Source organism: Calidris pugnax, unplaced genomic scaffold, assembly GCF_001431845.1.
Source record: "Calidris pugnax isolate Ruff unplaced genomic scaffold, ASM143184v1 scaffold133, whole genome shotgun sequence".
In the NCBI taxonomy this organism is placed as follows: Eukaryota; Metazoa; Chordata; class Aves; order Charadriiformes; family Scolopacidae; genus Calidris; species Calidris pugnax.
This window is the reverse complement of record NW_015090977.1, coordinates 56,301-77,853: the sequence shown is the minus strand read 5'-3', so window position 1 is coordinate 77,853 and position 21,553 is coordinate 56,301. Positions and strand designations below refer to the sequence as shown.

Genomic DNA, 21,553 nt, shown 5'->3' with positions numbered 1-21,553 from the left:
TATGCGAGAGCACTAGAAAAATGGAAGGGCATAATCAGTAAAAATGAACTTTACTGCTTCAGATGAACTGTATGAAGAATGGAAAGTAGAACATAAAAGTACTAAAAGCCAATAGCCTCCTACAACTGTTTCATTAGAATTGGCTGGTGGTAGTATCAAGGAAGTGTTGTCTGGGAAAGTTGGTTATTTATGTGTAGTATGGAAATTGTTTTTTCCTGGCCATTGTTTCCATTAATTCTTCATTTCCGGTTAATTTTAACCTTAATTCAAGGAAAATTCTCAGCCTAATGTGTGGTGTGAAGAGAGAGGGAACTAAATTCATTATAGTGGGATGATACGTCTATAACTTGATTAATGGATTGACACAAAAGCATGTCGCAGAGGAGCTGAGTGGTTTGGGCAGCCAAGAGAACTAATAAAAAATAAGATATTTCTAACCTTGGGTTACCAGAGCACTTCTGTGGATAACACTCGGCTGAAGTGAAATTGTGGCTTAACACCTTCTTAAAATGACTCAGCAACTTATTTTGGTTTATTAGCACTATCAGATTGAACATTTGAAGTTATTGTGTTTAAGAAAGACAAAAGTGCCTCTTCCTCTCCCTTTCTTTTTAAAAATGGTTTGCTTTGTACAATTTCTGTTAAGTGGGAGGCTTTTTCTTGTGTTGAGAAACAATAATTTGAATGAAGAAGAGAAATAGTTGGGAGATGTGAGCAGATGTCATGTTTCTCTCCTTCCATCCACCACCCTAAAAAGGAGGGGGGGAATGACTAAATAGACTTCAAAAAGGCACAGAACACTTACTGCTGCTTTTTTTTTTTTTTTTTTGGTATGAATTTGAATAATGTTCTGAAATGAGGGTGTCTTTAACTGTCATCTTACTTAACCTTCCCTTTCTATAGCAAGATGCACTTCAGTTTGAACAGGTGGTCTTATTTTGGGTACCAGACGTTCTTCCTGCTTGGGAGGCAGGCTTACAGCACGCTGTCTTTTTAAATAGTAGGCTTTTAATTGTAATTTCTATCTTAATGCCTTCCCCTTTCCCCACGTAATACGCTCGTCTAAGAGCTCTCTGTTTCAGCAATAAACTAAGAGAGCCTTTCAGAATTATAATCCTGTGGCAAGTTCTTGCATGCAAACTTTTGCTCATAACTTGGTTGCCAGCGCGACTATTAATGTTAAATGAAATACTTGGCACTTTGGAGTGTCTTCAGAAAATCGAAACCTCTCTGTCGTGCCCGTGGTGTGACCATCAAAACACCAGCTTTGGAGGACATTTCCGTGTCTTTGCCATTTCAGCATCTTTCCTCTCATTGATGCGCTAATATGTCAAAACAAAATTAGGCATAAAGTCTGGAAATAGCTCTTTCTATTTCCTCTTATAATGGGTAATTGACGCAGGGGATGGTCTTAGAGTGTTTTTTCCTTTTTTCTTTTTTTTTTTTTTTTTTTTTAAATTACGAGAGCCATATCGAAAGGAACTATTTAACCTTTGAAATGGCGTGGAGTTTATTGTGCAGTTAAAAGTCCAATATCATTAAGCCCTGTAGTTAATGTTTGCTCTCTCCAGCTGGTTGTTTGCCACCGGCGGAGCAGCCAGTGCCGAGCAGCGCCGCTGCCCCGGGACGGGGCTCCTTTTTGTCCCTCTCTCTGCAGAAAAATGTGTCCTCTTGGCACAAACGCTTTATACCCTTCGACTTTGGACCTTTGTTGCTTTTTTGTTACAAACTTCTTGTACGATGTTTCCTTAGGGAGTTACTGTATTAGCTTGTAGCTTTCTGGTTTTTAAAAACAAGGTGTGAGTTTTCTTTTTTTTTTTTTTTTTTTTTTGCTGAACTTCAAAAGTGGCGCAGGGTGGTGGGGTGGGAAACTCCTGGTGAGGCCTTTTATTTAGGAAATGCGGTTCCTTGCATTTCCTTGTCTTTCCCAGAAAACTGTTTCATGTAATGATTCATCTGTAATGATGCACACCTCACTTCTAAATGATGTGGCAGGTCTGTCTGCTCTTATTCTGTCCCTCGGAGAAGGACACTGGGGAGTCATTTTCTTTAACTCACAACACTCATCTTAAGTGGAAATGGACTTTTCCTTGTGTGGGATCTCACAATATACAAATACAGCCACCACGTTCTGGCTGCAGTGGTGTCTTGAAATTCCCTTTTCTGTCATCTTTTGTCTTAAATACTGTTTATTGTAATAATCTGTAAGATTATTTTTCTAAGTAAAACTCTTAGGTGTCTGGTTTTCTACAGACTCTCTAATTTAAGGATATCGAGACTTTAGTTAATACTATTGCAACCTTTTAAGCTTGTAAGTGGCTTCCAGATAAAGGTGAAGGGGCTTATTTCAAAGGGAGATTTAAAATGCAAGGACTTGGCTGTATTACTGAGGTTTTCTGACCATGGAGCGAACCGGCGGAAAGCTGTTTGAACCAGAATCCTCTGTGAAGGAGGGGGGTGAACAGAGAGGTTGCTGTTGCAAGACCTGTTGTACAAAAGTAAATCTAAACCCAAGCCTTACCTCTCGGAGGTTGAGCAGAGAAGGCCTGAGGGGAAAGGAATGTGAGATGAGCAACCTGCCCTAACTTTTGAGTTCGGAGTGGGGGTTGGAGCAAGTGACCTCCACAGGTCCCCTCCAACCTAAATTGTTCCATGACTATCCAGAGACTGAAGTAAAAATATGTCTCCTTATCTATGTCAGACAGTCTTCTAGTCTATGCTGCTACCTGGAGGATAAAAGCAATGGTGTTATAAGAATAACTCTGCTAGGTTAGTCCAAGGAGACCAGTAGCAGACCCTTAGGGAGAGATGTAAGACACAATATACAAGGAACTGTAGGCATAAAGATAAGACCTGATTTCCAGTAATATAAGGACAAGATCTCCAGTCCTCTTATATTATCCTCTGTATTGGCGTGTTGCTGGGAATGAATGATATCACACATACACTGAGAGATACTGCAGGAACTTTCAGATGTCCCTCATTTTCCTTGTGGAATGTAGTTGTAATGCCATTGTAATCCTTTGGAGCAGTGCATGTACTTCTAGGGCCCATAAACTATGTGTTCAAACACTGATTATGAGCCAGAGTGGTTGAAGAGATTACAGCTTCTTGTAACGAAGCTTGCTCTCCAATTTGGCAAATCAACTTGGCTTGTGTGAGTTGGATTCCATGGCTGCACTTGATTTGTGGGGCACATACGATCTCAGCATTTCACTTCAGAATCCCATCAGTATGAGCTGGGCTTTGTGCTTGCTGTTTTCCCCTTCTGTTATAGGTATAGATCAGAAAGCAGGACTAGTCTGCTTAGATATCCTTGGGTTTTATTTTGAATTAAAAAGAGAAATTGCCTGTTGTGAGAGTCTTCTGAGGAGAATCAGCTTTCTCTTCCCAGTTTTCTGGTTATTTTTTTCCACTCCTCTAGCAAATTGATGAACATTGAGTCAGTTAATCAACAGTATCTGTCCAGCTTTCCTCAGCCAATGGTAGCTAAAGACATTAGGATATATGAAAATTTTGGCTTTGGGCAATTTATTTTTAAGAATAACTGTCAGCTAATTCTTCAGGATAAGCAATTCAGACTCCCCAAAACACGAGCCACCTTGAGGACACATCTACAGAGATCTTGCAGCTGAAATACATAACGTACTGGTGTGAGCTGTTTCCTTTTGCGTACAAATAGCTGTTGAATCTTTTTTTTGTAGGAGACGAGATATTTTTATAGCTGATTACTTTTAGCAGTTACACTATTATAACGTGAGTAGAGTTATTATCTGAATGTTACAGGCTTTTTTTGGTTGCGTGCGGCGATATGAATGTCTTAAAAGCTGGTGGGAGAGGAAAGGATATTGCGATATGTGCATGAAATAATAGGATGGAATTCAATGCTAATTTATATTTTTTTCTCTTTTGCCTTGTAGAAGAGGAAGATGGTGTTTGGGAGAATGGACTTTCTTACGAATGTCGCACTCTGCTTTTCAAAGCTGTTCACAACCTGCTGGAGAGGTGTTTAATGAATCGCAATTTTGTGCGCATTGGGAAATGGTTTGTGAAGCCTTATGAGAAAGATGAAAAACCTATAAACAAAAGGTAGGATTTTTTTTTTTTTCCTTTATTAAGGAAGTTATATGGTTTATTTAGGCTTTGTGCTAGAAGAAACATTCTGAAGCACTCTGTTTATAATTTGTTTGGGAACCTGGATCTCTGATCTTTCTTATTTTTCTTCCTTTTGGATTTCTTAAAAACTTCCTTATGATGAAAGGAAGTAACAGTAAAGGTAGTAGCCAGTCTTTTCTGGCTGCCCATATACAGACCGTGGATAATAGGGATATTGCAAAAGAAGCCAGAGTCTTCTAGAAAGGAATAAAAGGATAACTGTGTGAAGAGAGACCTGCTGTGGACTTCCCAGTATAGTGACTGGGATGAATTCTGGTAGCAAATACTAGGAAAGAGCCATTCTTTGAGCAGGCAGCATCTAAAGGCAGCTATTTACAGGCACCACGTGAGGTTTGGGTAAATTGCATCTTACGGGAGATGTTGAGAAGAGAGTTTGAAATGTCAGCTCCTGATCAGAAAGAAGGTTGTCTGGGAACACTGGTGTTATAAAAATACATGTGGCCTCCACATTGAGGGGGAGGAGGGCGAGAAGAGAATTTTTGATCTAAATTGGAAGGACTTCTTCTCATGGTACTAACATGGTTTGACACGGTCTATGTTGCCTAGCAATAAATAATGAAATGAATAAAAAGTAGGTTAGCTGGAACAAGTTTAATCGCTGTTCTCAAATCAGCTTTTAAAATACAAAGTAATTTAAAGCTTAGACGATGGGGTTTTTTTGGGGGGGGAGGAATACGTATGTATGTGTTAAATCCTGCATGCAGGAAATTTTTGCTTTGCTTTGCTTTTTGGGTGTGGAGTTGGCCATTGTTGGTATCTTCTGCAATAAATTTAACTTGAAAGAAAATTAGGGCTGTTTGGGAGCAAAAGAAGCAGAAGCACATGTTTGTGTGTGTTTCTATTAGTAGCTGTGAACTGCTGCTTTTAATTTATGTATAAACTTGTCCTTTAGTTCTAGGCATCTCTTTCTCCATGCTGGTCAGGGCAAATGTTTCCTCTCTGGGGTGTCCTTGGCCATCCATTTCTTCTGTTTGTTGTTGCTATAAATCAATAGTAAAGAGTTTACTTTTAACTATTTAGGCCAATATTGTCTTGGCACAGTCTGGGCTTTCCTCATTTAAGGAACTGGTTTTCCAAATTGCCATTTGAAACTAGCATTAGTTATGTCATGGCATCTCTTGCAGTAATTCTATAAAGCTCTCTGCAGCAGCTGGAAAAGCTGATGAAAGCTTTAAAAATAAAATAGTGGTGTTTGTTTAATTCAGAGACTCTGATTCTTTTTTTCAAGAAGGTCAGAAGGTCAAGATGCCTAATGAAAATAGCTGAAGGAATTGTGTGCTTACCCACACGACAACTTCATCATAAGCCATCCAGAACTACTGGAAAAATATGTAGACAGATTTACACAGATCTGTGTAAAACGATCTCTTTATAGAGAAATCTCAATATTTCTACCAGATAGCTCAATCCTATGTGAAATTCTGAGTACTGGCTTTTATGAAATGAAGCGAGGGGAATGGTTGACATATGTGCATGCTCTTGGCATATTTGGCTCAGAAGGGTCTAGGAATATTTGGATAATATTTGGATAATCTGTACTCTCTGTCAGAGATACCAGTTCAGGCCTCTTGCTGCTCCCAGCAGCTTCCTGTGGGAGAAACCCAAGTGATTGCAATAGGTGCTTTGTGATACCATCCCTGTAGCTAGAAAGTGTGTCACACTCTGGTTGAGGAGGGAATGTCAAATGGAATGGTTTGAGTGGATTTTGGTCTCTTGTAGAAATTGGAGTTCTCTTCTAGTCCAAAGGGATGTTTTTGTTTTAACACGTTGAGCACGATGTTGCAGCAACTCAACTCTAAAGGACTTCCAGGCTGCCTAGAAAATGCTCTGAATGTTGCACCCGGGGTACTAATATGTTTCTTACCAGACAACTGGTATTAAAATTTAGTTTTTGTTTGCTCTAGAAAACTCTTGCATAGTTTTCCTTTCTTAGGATCCATTTAATCAGCAAAACATACGCTGAGTTTTATCTTTTTTTTTTTTTTTTGTAGATGTGGCTGACTTAATTCGCGTTGTTTTTTTTTTTTTTTTTTTTTTTTTGTAGATGTGGCTGACTTAATTAAAAACCAAAACAAACTACCAACAACCCCTCCCCAAAGCCGTTCTGTTTGTGATTATGGCTGCACATATCTTAAGAATCAGAACAGTTTCGAAGCTATATTTTTGTCTTTTTGGGCATTATCGCTATCTTTTAAGTAATAGGAATAGTAACGTTCATAATGCTCTTCTCAGAAGCAATTCACAGGAATTGTGTAGGAAGAATATTCTTTTTCAGAAGACTTTCTGTTTCTTCCTCTAGTGGAAATATATCTACATCTCCCTGAAAAGTAGTGCTTTTCCTGTGTAGAAGTGACCACAGATGAATGTGGCAGGTATTGCATCTGTCATAGGGATTAAAGCGTTTCTGTTCAGGAAGGTTGTAATTACTTCTCTGTATTGCTTGTGTTGTTTAAATGTGTATATCATTCTTAGGAAACAAAAATGTTACCTGTGATGACATTGATATATTTTCATTCATCCTTTCCTTCATAGAAAACATTGATTAGTGGGAGAAGTACAGGAAGAAACTACGCATACCCAAACCCAGGAAGGCTTTGCCCTGTCCCTGGTATCCCAGTGTGGAGTAGTGTCTTGCTTCAGCCCAAACCTTGGCACTGTTATCTTTAGTGCCTGCTTCCATCCCCTGGTGCTGTGTACACTTTGCTTTCTTTGGGACTGCTCTTTGTGTTAACGTTCAGAAACCCTGAGTATAGAATTCAGGTGCCTAATAATTTAGAGGCAGTTAGTATGCTGGGGAGAAGAAGTCTGCTACCAGCCTGCTTCCCCTGCTCTTTGGGGCTTGGCTGGCTGCTGTATAGACTCTTTCTCTGTGTACTACAACTACTTGCTACCAGCCTGCTTCCCCTGCTCTTTGGGGCTTGGCTGGCTGCTGTATAGACTTGTTCTCTACTAGAACTACAGATTTTGATAAGGTTGGTTGTTTTTGCTGGGAATCTTTAGTGTCAGAGACTTTGATTAGAGGCTGAGCAGTCGGTGCTCTTGACAGTGGAGGCAACTTCTTCCCATGTGCTTTCTGGAGCTGTGGCTGAGGGATGTGCAGGACTTTTGTCCTGCTTTTTCACCTTCTTTCTCTTTGAAGAATGTACAGATAAAACTCTCTTTTTCATTTGAAGTTGATCCCATCTGGATTTTTCTGAGTTCTTCTTGAAAGCATGTGTTTCCAGAATATGTGAGACTTTCTGGTGTCTGGTTTCCCAACAATGGAAGTCAGTTGTGTTTCACTTTTTGTATGTATGTGGTAGTGCAACAGTTGGAAGGCTGTGATTTCTAATAGGTGTTTGGCTGGGATGACAGATCCTCAGGCAGCTGTAGCTTCCTGTCTGTTGCTTTGTTGTTTTTCCTCCTCCTTGTATAGGGTTATGTTAAAGTAAACTTCATCCTTGTGTTGCATAAATTGTAACTTTAATAGGACGGTCCTTAATGTTCATAAACTGATGCCAGTGTGGCATATAAAAAGATGACCAAGAAGATAAGAATTAGATGGTTTTAGGCATCACATCATTAAACATAATTAAACCCTGAACACTTGAAACAGACACACAAACTTATTAAACTAACCTCATATTATTGTTTAATAGATCTTAAAAATTTTGCTATGGAAAGTAAAAAACTCAAATGTTTGCATTATGCACTCACATGCTGCATGTTGACAAGGCTGCAAGGTAATAACCACGACCTGCTCTTGCCTCCCTCCCCTACTCCCCAGTCTGAAACCAGCATTGGGAAAAGTGAGACAGTCGTGTATTTGGTGATATTTGATCTGTGAGAACAAGTCACGATTACCGTGCCTGAGGAAACTGTCTGAGGTTTTCAAGTATGCCAGTTCCATTTCTGTTTATAGACAGGGCAGGAATGGAGTAGCTCACTCCCTGAAGTGGGTGCAGTGGCTTTTTTTGTTGTTGCTGGTTTTTAAGTAGGTGATTTTCAGCTTTCAGGAATGGGGCAGCAGAAGAACAGCAGTAAAATAAAAGACTAAAGAGAAGGTTATTCTAATGGTCTTAGCTGTAACCAAACAGGAACAAAAATCATTGCCTTGGGTTTTTGTCACAACCTTTTTCAATCACTTAAAGCAAGGTGGATTACAGAAGCTCAATAATGTGGTTTAAATGACTGCATATTAAATTACGGAGTTTGACAAATAGGGATGTCTTTCTCTTTTCTCCTTTCCAATCTATTGTGTTATTGCCACTTTCAAAAATTTGGTTTTAGGTGCTCTATTCAAATATCCACCCTTTAAATCTGTGAGACTGGGATCTGCTGCATCCAACTGCCTGTCTACCTTGTCTGGTTGGGCTGCTCAAATCACAGCCTTTAAATGAGACTCTTCCTCTTACACAACTATTTTAGCATCCAGTTGGCATACCTGGAATAAATGTGATTAGGAAATTTGTTAAATTAAACACTATTTTAGGTATAATTCCTTAGTGAAGATTTAGTCTGACACTCCTAATGAAACAGAATTATGAAGTGCTCACTTGGAGGGTATCTCTTGAAGTTTTAGTAATAAGTATAACTTGCTAAACTTTAACACAATTGAAATCCCAGTAAGCAAATAATTGAGTAATCCTGAGTTTGTGGGTGGATCTGATAGACAACTGAAAATCTAGACTGCGAAAAGCTACTATATTACTTGTATAGTTGTCTCTTTTTTTTTTCCCCCCCTTGAAATAGGAAATAATGTAACCAATTGCAGTGGGTGGCAAACCAGAACCTGTGTCTGACAAGTTCACTTAAACAAAATACAAAAACCCCAGAAAAAAAACACCAGACACCCAAAGCAAATGAAAAACAAAAAACTAACAAAAAACCCCAAACAAAACCAAGCAAACAACAAAGAACCAACCAATAAACCAACAACAACCAAAAAAAAAAAAAAAGAAAAAAAGAAAAAGACCAAAAACCCACTTGGAAAATCATAAGTGATAAGCTTATCATAGCTTACAAAATGAAACTTGCTGCACGGGTTTCACAGGTAACGCTGTTTAAAATTAGTCTGGGTACAGGATCTTACACTGCCAGCCCACCAACATTTTATTTTTTCATGGAAATACTATTGTATCTACCTGATATAAATAATATGACTTCGTGGGCAATGCTGAAAAACATCCTAGATGTAGAAAAGCTTATAAATTTGGGGATTTTTATATGTAGTTATCTTGAAGTCGTGCTTATCCTAATTCTGAATAGAGGTGTGGGGTTTTTTTTTTTCCTCTCTACCTTATTTTGCCGGGAGGAAGAGGTAAAACAAGCCCCAATGGATGTGATTCCTGAGTTTGGTGCAAGTGTGTTGGCAAACCTGCACTCTTGGATGCTCAGGGACTGCTGTTCTAATTTATTTTTAAATTTTTTTTCAGTTGGGCCACAGACATTGTCTTATTGCCTATTTCAGGAACGTTTGTGTTGATGGTGTAACAGCAGCTACTCTGAAAGAGATCAGCTCTTGTCCTTTTGGTCTTCAGTGCCCTGAAGACAAAGGGAATGCTCTGCTTTGGGTTCTGATCCCAGGTTTCTGCCTTTTCTGTGTCTTTGGCTACCTCTTTCCTATTTCCCATGGGCTCCTCTTTCAGTGGGAATGGAGTACTTTGCTGCTTGATCCCTCTAGAATGATGCTGTGAATCATTAAGGAAGAGAAGGAGGAGATTTCTGGATGCTGAAGCTCAAAAACCTCTTCATCCTTGAGGGAGTTAACTATACAAGAACAACGTGTACCCACAGGTTTTGCATTTATTTCTATATATTTAATATGAAACCTTAATACCTGGAACCGCGTGGCTCTTCCTTGATACTGTTGGAATATTTTCTATTAAAGCCTGCTCAACTATGTTTTCAGTCTTAAATTTCCTCCCTATGTTAAACTTCAAATCAAACAATGTCAACATTTTTTTTACAACAGCTCTAATGAGGCTGTTCTGGCATCATGTACCGGCAGGAGAGCAGGTGATGTTTTTCCTTTTACTGTAGACAGCTGGAATTGAGAGCTGCTGTAAGTAGGACAGTGCAGGATAAACAGCAGGAGCTGAGAGCATTGATCACATGATTGTCTCTTTGGAATATTGGGTTGCTACAGAGACTACAAGCAGACAAATTTAGCACTTTACATCACAAAGCAGTTTTCTCGTGTTTGGCTTAAGTTACAGGGGTAGTTGGTTCATCAGGAAAAAAATGAAAAAAATTATATGGCTTTTGGTTTTTAGCTTTCAACGATAAATCAGTGTTCTTTTTGTTCACTGAACAATAAGATAAAACAAAAACCATACACATACGTCAGATTCTGTTAAATGAAAATTTGATAATGTATTTCAATTTAGAACTTTGAAAAAAATCTGGCTTAACAAGATGTTTGTAAATGTTTCAGAATGAGCAATGCATTGAAAGCTGTTACACTGTCTTTGAAACAGAGTAATGTGTAGCTATTATCTGTTTTGCAAATACGTTCTGGGTTCTTATTCTTTATAGCACGTGTATATTTCATTGGGAAAGCTCAAGTTCAGATAATTGAGATTTGCATCCTCAATAACTAAAGGATGCTAAAATATAAGACGACAGGTTTATTAGTCTCATTTAAGGTCTGAAATACAGGAGCATGAGCAAGCTCTTTCTGTAGTATTGCTTAGAATTGTTCTATCTGGAGAAATACATACTTTTGTGGGTGTGTATATACGTATAAACTTGTGATTGCATTCTGAAAAAAAATCAGCTTTGCTCCTTTGTAAGATGGTGTGCTACAGTTTTAGTAGTGTACAGAAATAGCTTTTTGTTTCAACCTTGTTTTTATTGGGCTGAAACTAAGCTCATTAATAATGAAGTTCATTTAAAAATGTGGAAGTCTTTAGGGTGAATATGACTTATTCTGGAATACAGGTCACTTGCTACGTTTGTATTTGTTTTAGTGCACATAACTTGGTTATGGAATAAATACTATTAACTTGCAGGACTAACTAAAATCAAAACATCCTCAGCTATGTGAAAAATATTTTTGGAGGGCCTCTTGACAGTAGTCATTAATGATGTGCTTTGAACTGGAAGGGTGGTTTTGTTTTGTGTTGGTTTTTTTTTTTCTACTTTGCTATTAGCTATGGTTTTTTTTGCTTTGTGTTATCATCAAAATCAGCTTTCTGCTATATTTACCTTCATGACCGTGGGGAGTTACTCGGAGATGCTTAGAAAAATGTCTGCTGTTCCTTCTCTTTGTCAGTAGTTAGAGAAGCATCTGTGTTTGGAGATCTTATTACTTCGTGTTAAGATACAGAATATGCAACTTGCTAGAAAATGTAGATGTGCATTTGTTTAGATTCACGTTAAGGATATTAATGTCACTGCTTCTGCGTGAAGTGCAGCCCTTGTGATGGGGCTGATCCAAACTCTGATGTTATAAGGGAACATGTAGCCAACGGCAAGAAAGGATGTTTGTAAATTGATTACTGATGATTCAAACTCTTATCATAGACAGAAGCGCTGCAATGTAGTAACTCTGTACGATAACGTGTTCTTCCTAGAGAGCTAGGAACTGATTTCTCTTATCCTCTATTTCCCTCAGCCCCCGGTGCTTAACAAACAAAACACTCTCTCCCCCAATAAGTAAAATAAACCCAAAGAAAGCTCCTAAAGTACTGAGTAATTGACACAATTTTTGTACTTGCCTTGTGGGTTTTTTTTTTTCTTTTTAAGTAAAATAAACCCAAAGAAAGCTCCTAAAGTACTGAGTAATTGACACAATTTTTGTACTTGCCTTGTGGGGTTTTTTCTTCTTTAATTTCTTAAATCAAGAAAACTCGGATGTTTTTCCTGGCAGCTATTTTTGGTGCGATGTTAATGTAACAACCTGGTTTTAGTATTTTGCTTATTTTGCATTTTGCTCATTACAACAGATGCATACTTAATTTCCCTCTCCTCTCTAGTCTGAATTAAGATTGTGGCTTTTTGTGATTCAGGATTATGGATGGTGAAGTGGAAATGGAAGATGCCATGGTTTAGAAATGAGAGTGGCTGTCGAAGGGGTGTAGGTGTGAAGGTGGCCGTGTAGAAACTGCTCTTCGTTAGCGGCGTCGCGGGGTTACGGCTGCACCGGGCAGATGTAGAGAAGCACAAAGAACTATTCTAAACGAGCCCTTACAAAGAGAAAGTGGTAGATGGGTTGTCTTGAGGGAGTCGCTTCTGCTTTTCTTGTGTTAGCTCAGGAAGCCTCAAGTGGCTCCGCAGCTTCTCTCTTTCTTCTCCGTGATGAAAAGCCCCAGAGGGTTCTTGACAAAGAACAAAGCACGGGGTGTAATGTATCGCGGAACAGGGGACCATACGGTGCGTGTTGAGTGTGTGGTCAGGTGTGTAATTCCTTGAGACTTATTCTTTGGCAGTTAGATGATGTTTTCCATCCTATGATGGTTGCTATAATGTTGTCTCTCAACCTGGTTAAAGGAAAAAAAAAAAACCCACAAACAAATAACTGAGTGGGAAGGGTCTTGAGGTGTGTGTTTGTCACCTTAGAATTGTTTTCCATTTAAATTTCCAAAAGAAACTATTTTACAGTAAAAGTGAGTTCTCCCCAGGAATTTATTATAGAAGGCTACTGTCACCTTTTAAAAATGAACTCCTTTGATACTTTAAAATTTATTTAAGTGGCATACCAAAATAGTCTGTGGTGAAGCGTAACTATTTGGAGATGCTCCTGTTTGGGCAGCTGTGATGCATCAGTTGGGAACTCTCAGGTCTGTGTCTGCTGCTGCTAATTGTTGTCAGACACTCATGATGTATTGATTCTTGGTCAGAATGCCCCAAAGGATTCTTGGTGCTGGCCAATATCTACCAATTTTTGGCAAACAGTTTATAACAATCTGAAATAATGAGGCATATTAATTAGGGACTTGAAACTGTAGTTGATGAGCTTGTGTTCTACCCTGTTGAAGGAGAAATGGTACAATTGTACAAATGGTACAATCTGAATTGTGACAGTCATTAGTTCTGGGACAGTAATTTAACTTTGCACTGTCTGTTTTCCTTATCTAGGAAATGGCAGCAGAAAGTATATCGTTTATAAGGATATGGTAAATATTTTGCTAGGGTTGGTGGTGCTTTGACTTGGTCGGTTATTCTTGGTTCAACTCAGAAATAATTTACAAAGGCAATCTAGGAAAATAAGAGATGGTAATTATAAAATAACAACGAAAACCAACCAACCACAAAAAACCCCAACCCCCAAATAAACAAACAAAAAAATCCCAACCAAACCCCACCATTCTTTCTTTCAGCTGAAATATTTGGATGGGTTTTTTTGGAATTTACAATTAAAAATGTTATAGGATTTTTTAGTTGGGGACTTCTTCGTGCTGTGGCAGTCCCCTTGCCTTGCGGCTGCAGCGCGGTGCTGATTTGAAGTGTGCAATCTAGTGAAGAGTGGATTAGTGAGGTTCTAATGCAGCTAATGTTTGTGAAGCACTTTGAAGATATAAAGCTCCACGTAAGTACTAACGTGGAGGAAAAAACAGACCTAATTACCTTTTATCAAGAAGGTATTTTGAGATTTGCTAATGGAGATGTAGAAACCTCATGTATATGTAAATTTTCGCTTGCTTTCCTCTCCTACCCTTCAGTTTCTCTTAGGAAGGCAGAAGTAGAAATTGTATTGAAATTGTCCACATCAGTTTCTGTTTCTTTTCATGTGGAATCATAATCCTTTGTTTCTGAAACAAAAACATCTTTGTTTTGTATGATTAGAGTGAAGAGGGAGCATGGGGGAATCAGAAATGTTTTTATACAAATGTAATTTAATGGACCATAGGTGAGTTCCCAGTTGGAAATGGGATTATTGATTTTTAAGTTCTGTGTTTAGGACTTTAATGAAATTAAGTTAATTAGAAATATTAATGGAGTAACTTCATGTTCAGGGTCAGGCAAGAAAATGAGATTTTTGGTAGAACTAGGATTTTGAAATTAAGTTAATTAGAAATATTAATGGAGTAACTTCATGTTCAGGGTCAGGCAAGAAAATGAGATCTTTGGTAGAACTAGGATTTTTTTTTCAGAGTTTTCCATTAAAATTCTGTCCTCTGCTCTTATGTCTTACGTATGCACATGCAACAAAACCTGACCATAATTGTAAAAGTACCAAAAAAACCCCAACTAAAACCAAAAGAGGGGATATCAGTCCTGGCTATAAGAGGAGCTATTATGTTTTTGCTGTATCTGCACCTCAAGGACTTCTCTGATTCTCTCTTCACACAGGACAACTGTTCTGAGCGTTGAGGTACAGGTATTTATTTTTTTTTATATTTCAGTCATGAGATGCTCTGCACAAATTAAGTAGCTGAAAAGATCACTAGATAAAAAAAAAAATGGCTGCAAATAAAAGCATAGATGAGCTCTGCATTAGCAGGCAGGAAACCACCACCTTGCTTTCTGTTATTGTGTCCTTGACTGAATTGTAAAGGTAATCTGCTTATTCACCCCAAAGTGGTACATTTTTCGCTTGATTAGGATTTTTGGCTGTGAGGTGAATTATTGATAATAGGAGAGAAAGTCTTACAGAAACAGTGGAGATAGAGCTCTATATATAGAGAGAGATAGATCTTAATTTTTTTAATTTTTTTGTAAATAAGTTATGGTAAGGTTTGAGAAAATTCCTTCTAAACTGAAGTTTGAGCCAGCGTTGTGTACTAGCAGTCAGTCTCTGGAAACGTAAGGAATTGGAGAATGTACAGATAGATTAATTTAAAAAATAATAATAAAAAGCATGCATGTTTAGAGAGGTTCTTGCTAAGTTTATAAAATGGTGTATGTGGGGGCGTCCAGTAACTTAGAGCTCTGGTTCTCTGTTTTCCTTCCTCCTTTTGTCCACTCCCCTGCAAAGAGCTTTGGTATGGGTTTGATTTTTTTTTTTTCTTTTTTCTTTTTTTAAATTAGGATTCTTCATTGCATTTCTTGTGATTATTTCACATGCAATGAAACTTCCTAAAGCCTTGTAACCTAACAGAAATTACATGTGAAGAAACATTTTCAGAGTATGACTAGCTGGGAAGAAATCTACTGCTATATTTGAGTCCATACAGAGTTAGTTTTGCCTTTCATGATAACATTAAGTGTAAAGAAGACTCCTGTTTTCAGGAGATGCTGTGTGTACCGTGGGGAAACCTCTTTCCCTTTGCTGGAGTTTAAGGACAGCACTGGTTTTACTACGTATTTCTACTATGAAACAATATTATCCTATGTCAATAAAATGACTCTGCTGCACCTCTGGAAGTGCTGAAACAAAACCCCGAGGTGGTGTGCATCGCTCTGCTGTTTAACACTCCAATTTCTAACCAGAATTAGTGAAAATTTTAGAGTGTTTGGATTTTCTCTACTGTGTTGTCCCATAGCAGATCTGCTCTCCTTGCCCTGCCTGTGTGCCAGAGCTGGGGCAGTGATGTTGGTGACACCAGCTCTTACTTTTATCATTTTGTTGGAAACTTCTCCCCTGCTGAGTGGAGGGAGAAAAAGTTCTGATTTTTTGGGGGGGAGGTTTGTTTGTTTGTGTTTTTTTGAGATTTGGCTTTTGCATGATGACCTTGAATTTTCCTTGCTGCTTTTTAGGGCTAGTTTTGCCATGTAATGAGTTGAAATGCTACTGTTATCATGCTGATACTTCTCTTTGTCTTGGTTTATTGTAATTCCGTCAGATTATGCTACAATTGTCTGCCCTTTATCTGTGTAATAATGTGGTGTTTACAAGAGACATAGCTTAATTGCATTTTAAGTGTATTTAAAGAATATGTGCCTTTATTTTTAAACTTTGCCTGGCTTATACCAAGCTTCTAAATTGTTATCTGTTGCTGTCAAAATTTTAGAGTGTTTGGATTTTCTCTACTGTGTTGTCCCATAGCAGATCTGCTCTCCTTGCCCTGCCTGTGTGCCAGAGCTGGGGCAGTGATGTTGGTGACACCAGCTCTTACTTTTATCATTTTGTTGGAAACTTCTCCCCTGCTGAGTGGAGGGAGAAAAAGTTCTGATTTTTTGGGGGGGAGGTTTGTTTGTTTGTGTTTTTTTGAGATTTGGCTTTTGCATGATGACCTTGAATTTTCCTTGCTGCTTTTTAGGGCTAGTTTTGCCATGTAATGAGTTGAAATGCTACTGTTATCATGCTGATACTTCTCTTTGTCTTGGTTTATTGTAATTCCGTCAGATTATGCTACAATTGTCTGCCCTTTATCTGTGTAATAATGTGGTGTTTACAAGAGACATAGCTTAATTGCATTTTAAGTGTATTTAAAGAATATGTGCCTTTATTTTTAAACTTTGCCTGGCTTATACCAAGCTTCTAAATTGTTATCTGTTGCTCAGAACCAAGAACTATCCACTTTTTCATCATAAACCATCCTCAGAACCAAGAACTATCCACTTTTTCATCTTAAACCATCCAATACGATTTTAAAATAAAATTCCATTTGGAAATCAGCCTTCAACTATTTGCATAAGGATTAAAGTTTAATCAGATTTCCATATAGGAATTTAGTCGTGTTTGCTGATGGTGTGACTTCACTTGAACTTGAAATCATCAACAAGATGCTTGGCTTCATCATCGCTGCCTTTTGGAAACTGGCCTTACTGGGATTCCTGAGCAGTAGGTTATTTCTGCAGGGAGCCTTCTGCCCACAGCTGGAATTCCTGAGGCAGTTGTGCTGCAGTTGTTGATGAATAGTGATAATACACTTGGATGTGTGAATCCTGGCTTTATTTTTGGTTCCTAAACCTCAATTAAAGTTGAACAGCAGATCTGCATCCCACCACAGACTTGAAAACTGTTACCCCGCAGTCCCTTAGAGCAGTTCCTCATTGAGTTCACTTCATGGCCAGCTTGAAGTTACTGTAATAAAAAATGTACGGCATTTCCTCTTCCTCCTTGAACGGTTTGTGGGTTCTCTCATCCTTGAAGTGTTTTAGGTCCCTCATTTGAGCTCTGCTGGTAGGCACAGCCCTGTATTGAACACTGGCCACCTTCCACTTTGTTGTGGTGACTACCCTGGTGGCTGCTCTTTGAGTCTTAGAGGTGAGAGTCAGTGAACCCATTTATCTCTGTTTTCATAGAACAGACTCTACCAATTCCAGAAACCTTTTTTTTTTCCTTAGTATTTACTGTCCCACCATCTACTGCTGGTAGAGGGAAGAAACATCATGGAAATGACACTAAAGATGTGTCCAGTAACTGTGCCTGTGGAGGCTGCGTTTTAATAATGTTGTTGGTTTGACTGACTTAATTTACTTTGTTTCTCTCAACTTGTTTAATTTCTTTTTTTTTTTTTTCCTGAAACTGAAGGGGTGCTTGATGCTGCCCTCCGTATGGAGAAGGATTCATTTTCTGTTCAGTAGTTTACAAAGTACTTTTAAAGTTCTCCTTGACTTTCTTTCTTGTATTACTGAGGCGATGGACCTAATTTAATGTCCAATGTGAATGGCATCTTCTTGCTTTTAAAGATCTGTTCTCTTCCTGTGGGATTGTATTAGTCCCACAGACACTTGAGATAACTTGTAGCTAATACAACTGAAAGTTGCTGTGCCTGTACAACTTCTTGAAAAAGAAAAGGAAAAAAAAAGGTATTTCAGATGGAACTGGGTGTGAAGATGTAATGCTGCTGTGGCGTCCTGGCAGGGCTCTGCTTTTGTCTTCCTGCTCTTCAATTAAAATTGGTAAAATATATTTCACATAAACCACTGAATTGACTTGGATGCAAGACAAAATATTTTGATAGATAAACTCCTGCATGTATACAACTATATTTTTGTGATAAAACAACAGCAGAGCTACAAAAACTGGGAAATCTCTGAAGAGTCATCTTGGGAGGCAGAAGATTTTTGTGGAGTCACAAACTAGTAGCTATGTACAGCACTGTGAAAACAGCATTTAATTCAGAGTTATATGAAGGAGACGTTTATTGTTGGGATGGTTTTTTGCTGTACAGGACTGGGTTTGGTTTTGTTTTTTTCTAAAACACTCTGGACTGAGAGAAGCTATTAGTGAAGCATCTGATATTAAACATTGATACTTGTTTTAATTACTTTAATTAACAATGACTTAAGCTTTGGGGTTTTTTAAATTGATTGTATCTTCCCTTCCGTGTGTAGGTATGTGATTTCATTTTTAGTTACTTGATTGGCTTCAGGAGCGTGGAGATAAGATTCAATCAATCCAAATGTGGTGCTTCTCAAAGCTGTTGCCTTTCTTCCTGCTTTTAAATGAGGGACTTGTTGGCTAATGTTAAATATAAGTCTTAAAATATAAATTCTGCGTAGTAGATCTGGGACAGGAGAACTTATATATGACCTAATTAAAATTAATTTATGTTCAGAAATATTTTTATATATTTAAAATGAATATATAAAGTATAAAGTTAAGGTTTTCTTCACCTTGCAAAAAATTGTGTTTTGAATTTCATCCGGATTTCAAAACACATATTTTTATATATTTAAAATGAATATATAAGGTATAAAGTATTAAGGTTTTCTTCATCTTGCAAAAAATTGTGCTTTAAATTTCATCCAGATTTCAAAATATAAAGTGTTAGTCTAAAGAGATTGAGAACTTAGTGTCTGTTATTTTCTGTTTGATTGATCTTTGGTTTTGTCTCTGATGCTGGAATACTTTGCTCAAGGGAAGGTGTATTTAGCACTTTCCTGCTATTTAAATAGAAGGGATTTTTTGGGTACTTCATTAATGAATATTTTGGGAGGAAATACCTTCAACCTAGTGAGAAGGCCATCAACTTATTTTAAGTTCTGTACTTAGGCTTTTGTTTTTCTCTTTCCCCAGCGAGCACTTGTCCTGCTCCTTCACCTTCTTCTTACACGGAGACAGCAATGTTTGCACCAGTGTGGAAATCAGCCAGCACCAGCCCGTGTACCTGCTCAGCGAGGAACACCTCACTCTGGCCCAGCAGTCCAACAGCCCTTTTCAAGGTAGGTTTTTGCCAGCCCGTAGCGAGTGTTAAAATAAATCCATCCTTTGAGCTGCTCAGAACGAGGACTTCTGGCAAAGGGTGGAAGTGGGAGCAGAGGCTTGATCTGTTTTGTATTGATGACGCTTTCTCCCCACACGTCCCCTGTCTTGCCATAGTCAGAAGCCAGCTGGTGTGTCTCAGCTCTTCTACAGGTGGAGGGTTTCCATACTCCTCTCTTGGCGTGTACCCAAATAATTTGTCTGCATGGCACAATAAACTCGATTTCCAAGTACTGTCCTGTCGGTGACTTAAATATTTTGCATTTTCAACGTGCTTTATAACCCCCACATATATTCACCGGCTCCTCTTTTAGAAATCCGTTTCTGACTCAGTGTATTTAACCTATTCACCCCCCCCTACCCCTTCTTCATTTGGCTCTTCCTTGCCTGTAAATTCCTTTGGTTCCACCAGCAGATGCAGGCTATGCTCTCGAAGACAAAGGAGTGCTGGGGCCTGAGTCTGGTTAGTGGGCTCTTTGATCTTTCCCTGTCCTAGACACACTTGTGGTGGCTTCAGAAATCAGTGCTCCTGCATGACCACGTGCTGCCCTTGTTTATTATTAACGCTCAGTGTCCAAACTTGCTTTTTTTTTAAATGCAATTTAACAGCAGCTGTGCTTCCCTAATATGGACAAGACTAAACACGAAAGGGATCGCTTCCCTGTGTATACACCGTTGTTGTAACTGTACCGAGCGGAATGAAAGGAGGAGGAAACACCCTAATTCTGCCAGAATTTGCCATAGTGTTTATTTATCCCACCTGTATGTTAGTGACTCCTTGCTATTCGAGAGGAAAACTTGCTTGTTGTCTGTTTAAATAGATTAATTTGTGATAACGGGATTTAAAATGTGATGAGGGTGCATTCTGGCTTAGGATGGTAAGTTGTTTATTTGGTGTGGCTGAAATAACAGTAATGCTCTTTCAGTGGGGAAAAGTGAATTTTGTTTAGATATAGTCTCCAATATATTTTTACTTATCTTTTCAGTTATTCTAAGTCCCTTTGGATTAAATGGCACGCTCACAGGGCAGTCGTTCAAGCTTTCTGATTCATCGACAAAAAAGCTTATTGGTGAATGGAAACAATTCTATCCTGTCACATCCAACTTGAAGGAGGGATCTGAGGAAAAACAAGAAGAAATGGACTGGGAGGATGATTCTTTAGCAGCTGTTGAAGTCCTTGTTGGTGAGTGCTCTGCTTACCTTTTTAATCACGGAAATAAACTGGCCAGTTAGGTCTGCAAAATTCTGGATACAAAATAACCCTATTTTATTTGGTTTTGGCAGCCATTTGTGACTGCTGTCGATCTTTTGCTTCTCTGTGTAATGCGTAGGTCTACTCAAAATGAGCTGCTGCTTAGAGTGGGTTTTGCAGACCTATTAGTACGTGTTTTTCTTTGTGCCCTTAGAAGCAAGATTATTTTTAAAAATAAGAAAAAAAAAAACCACCCTAGACTGTCGCTATTGACATCCGAGGTGCATCAAAAGCATGTTGTGCTGTTCCAGATTCTGTGCAAATTCAAACGGAACAGCCGTGCCTTTCAGGGATGTCTTCAAAACCACAATCCTGGAGAACTTAATGTACTCAGGACTGCGTTTATCTGCTGCTGTTCCTAAAACCTAAGCCCCTGGGACGTGGTAGTTTGTTCCTCTGCTGTGGGCTATTGACCTTTGATTTGCCAACTAATGTAATCATTTCTCTGTAATGAGAGTTACAAGGTTGGATTGCAGTGATGGCTGGAGTCCCTGATGATGATGGGGAGGGGAACGTTGTCAGTTTTACATGATACTAAAAAGCATTCTCTTAGTATTATCTATAAAATAAAAGGACTGAAGCAAGTAGTAGCGTGTAGGTGGCAGGGCTGTCTCTGCCTGTGTGTACAAAGCCTTTTCTATTCATTCACCCAAATACTTCTGTATAAAGCAAATCATAAAATAATGATAAGGGTAACAACAGAGACTTTTTCTCCAAGAATACTGCCTTAGCAGGTAGAAAGGGATGGTAAACTCATGAGTTACTGGCAAAACGGTCCGTTTGTTGATGGCTTAATATAAGTTTTTGATATACAACTGTAAAATCTACTTTTTTCCCCAGCTGGTGTGCGGATGGTGTACCCGGCGTGCTTCGTTCTGGTTCCTCAGACAGACATCCCTGCCCCCAGCACTGTGGGGGCATCGCACTGTTCAACCACTTGCTTGGGTGTCCACCAAGTGCCTGCTTCCACGAGAGATCCTGCCATGTCTTCAGTGACTCTGACCCCACCGACATCCCCAGAGGAAGTTCAAACAGGTATAAATAATAAAATTAGCTTCTGCGTGTGGGGAATTGTTTTGATGGCTTCTCCTGTTTGGAAAGGATT

At 38.7% G+C, this 21,553-nt stretch overlaps 1 protein-coding gene across 1 annotated transcript in view; it reads left to right on the top strand.

Moving 5' to 3' along the window:
• Positions 1-21,553, top strand: part of MED13 (mediator complex subunit 13) — a 56,783-nt gene that overhangs the window by 8,093 nt on the left and 27,137 nt on the right. The window contains exons 3-6 of the mRNA XM_014952994.1: positions 3,921-4,089; positions 19,010-19,155; positions 20,182-20,379; positions 21,289-21,483. Of these exons, the coding sequence (XP_014808480.1) occupies positions 3,921-4,089; positions 19,010-19,155; positions 20,182-20,379; positions 21,289-21,483 (708 nt within the window). The remainder of the gene's footprint in view (positions 1-3,920; positions 4,090-19,009; positions 19,156-20,181; positions 20,380-21,288; positions 21,484-21,553) is intronic.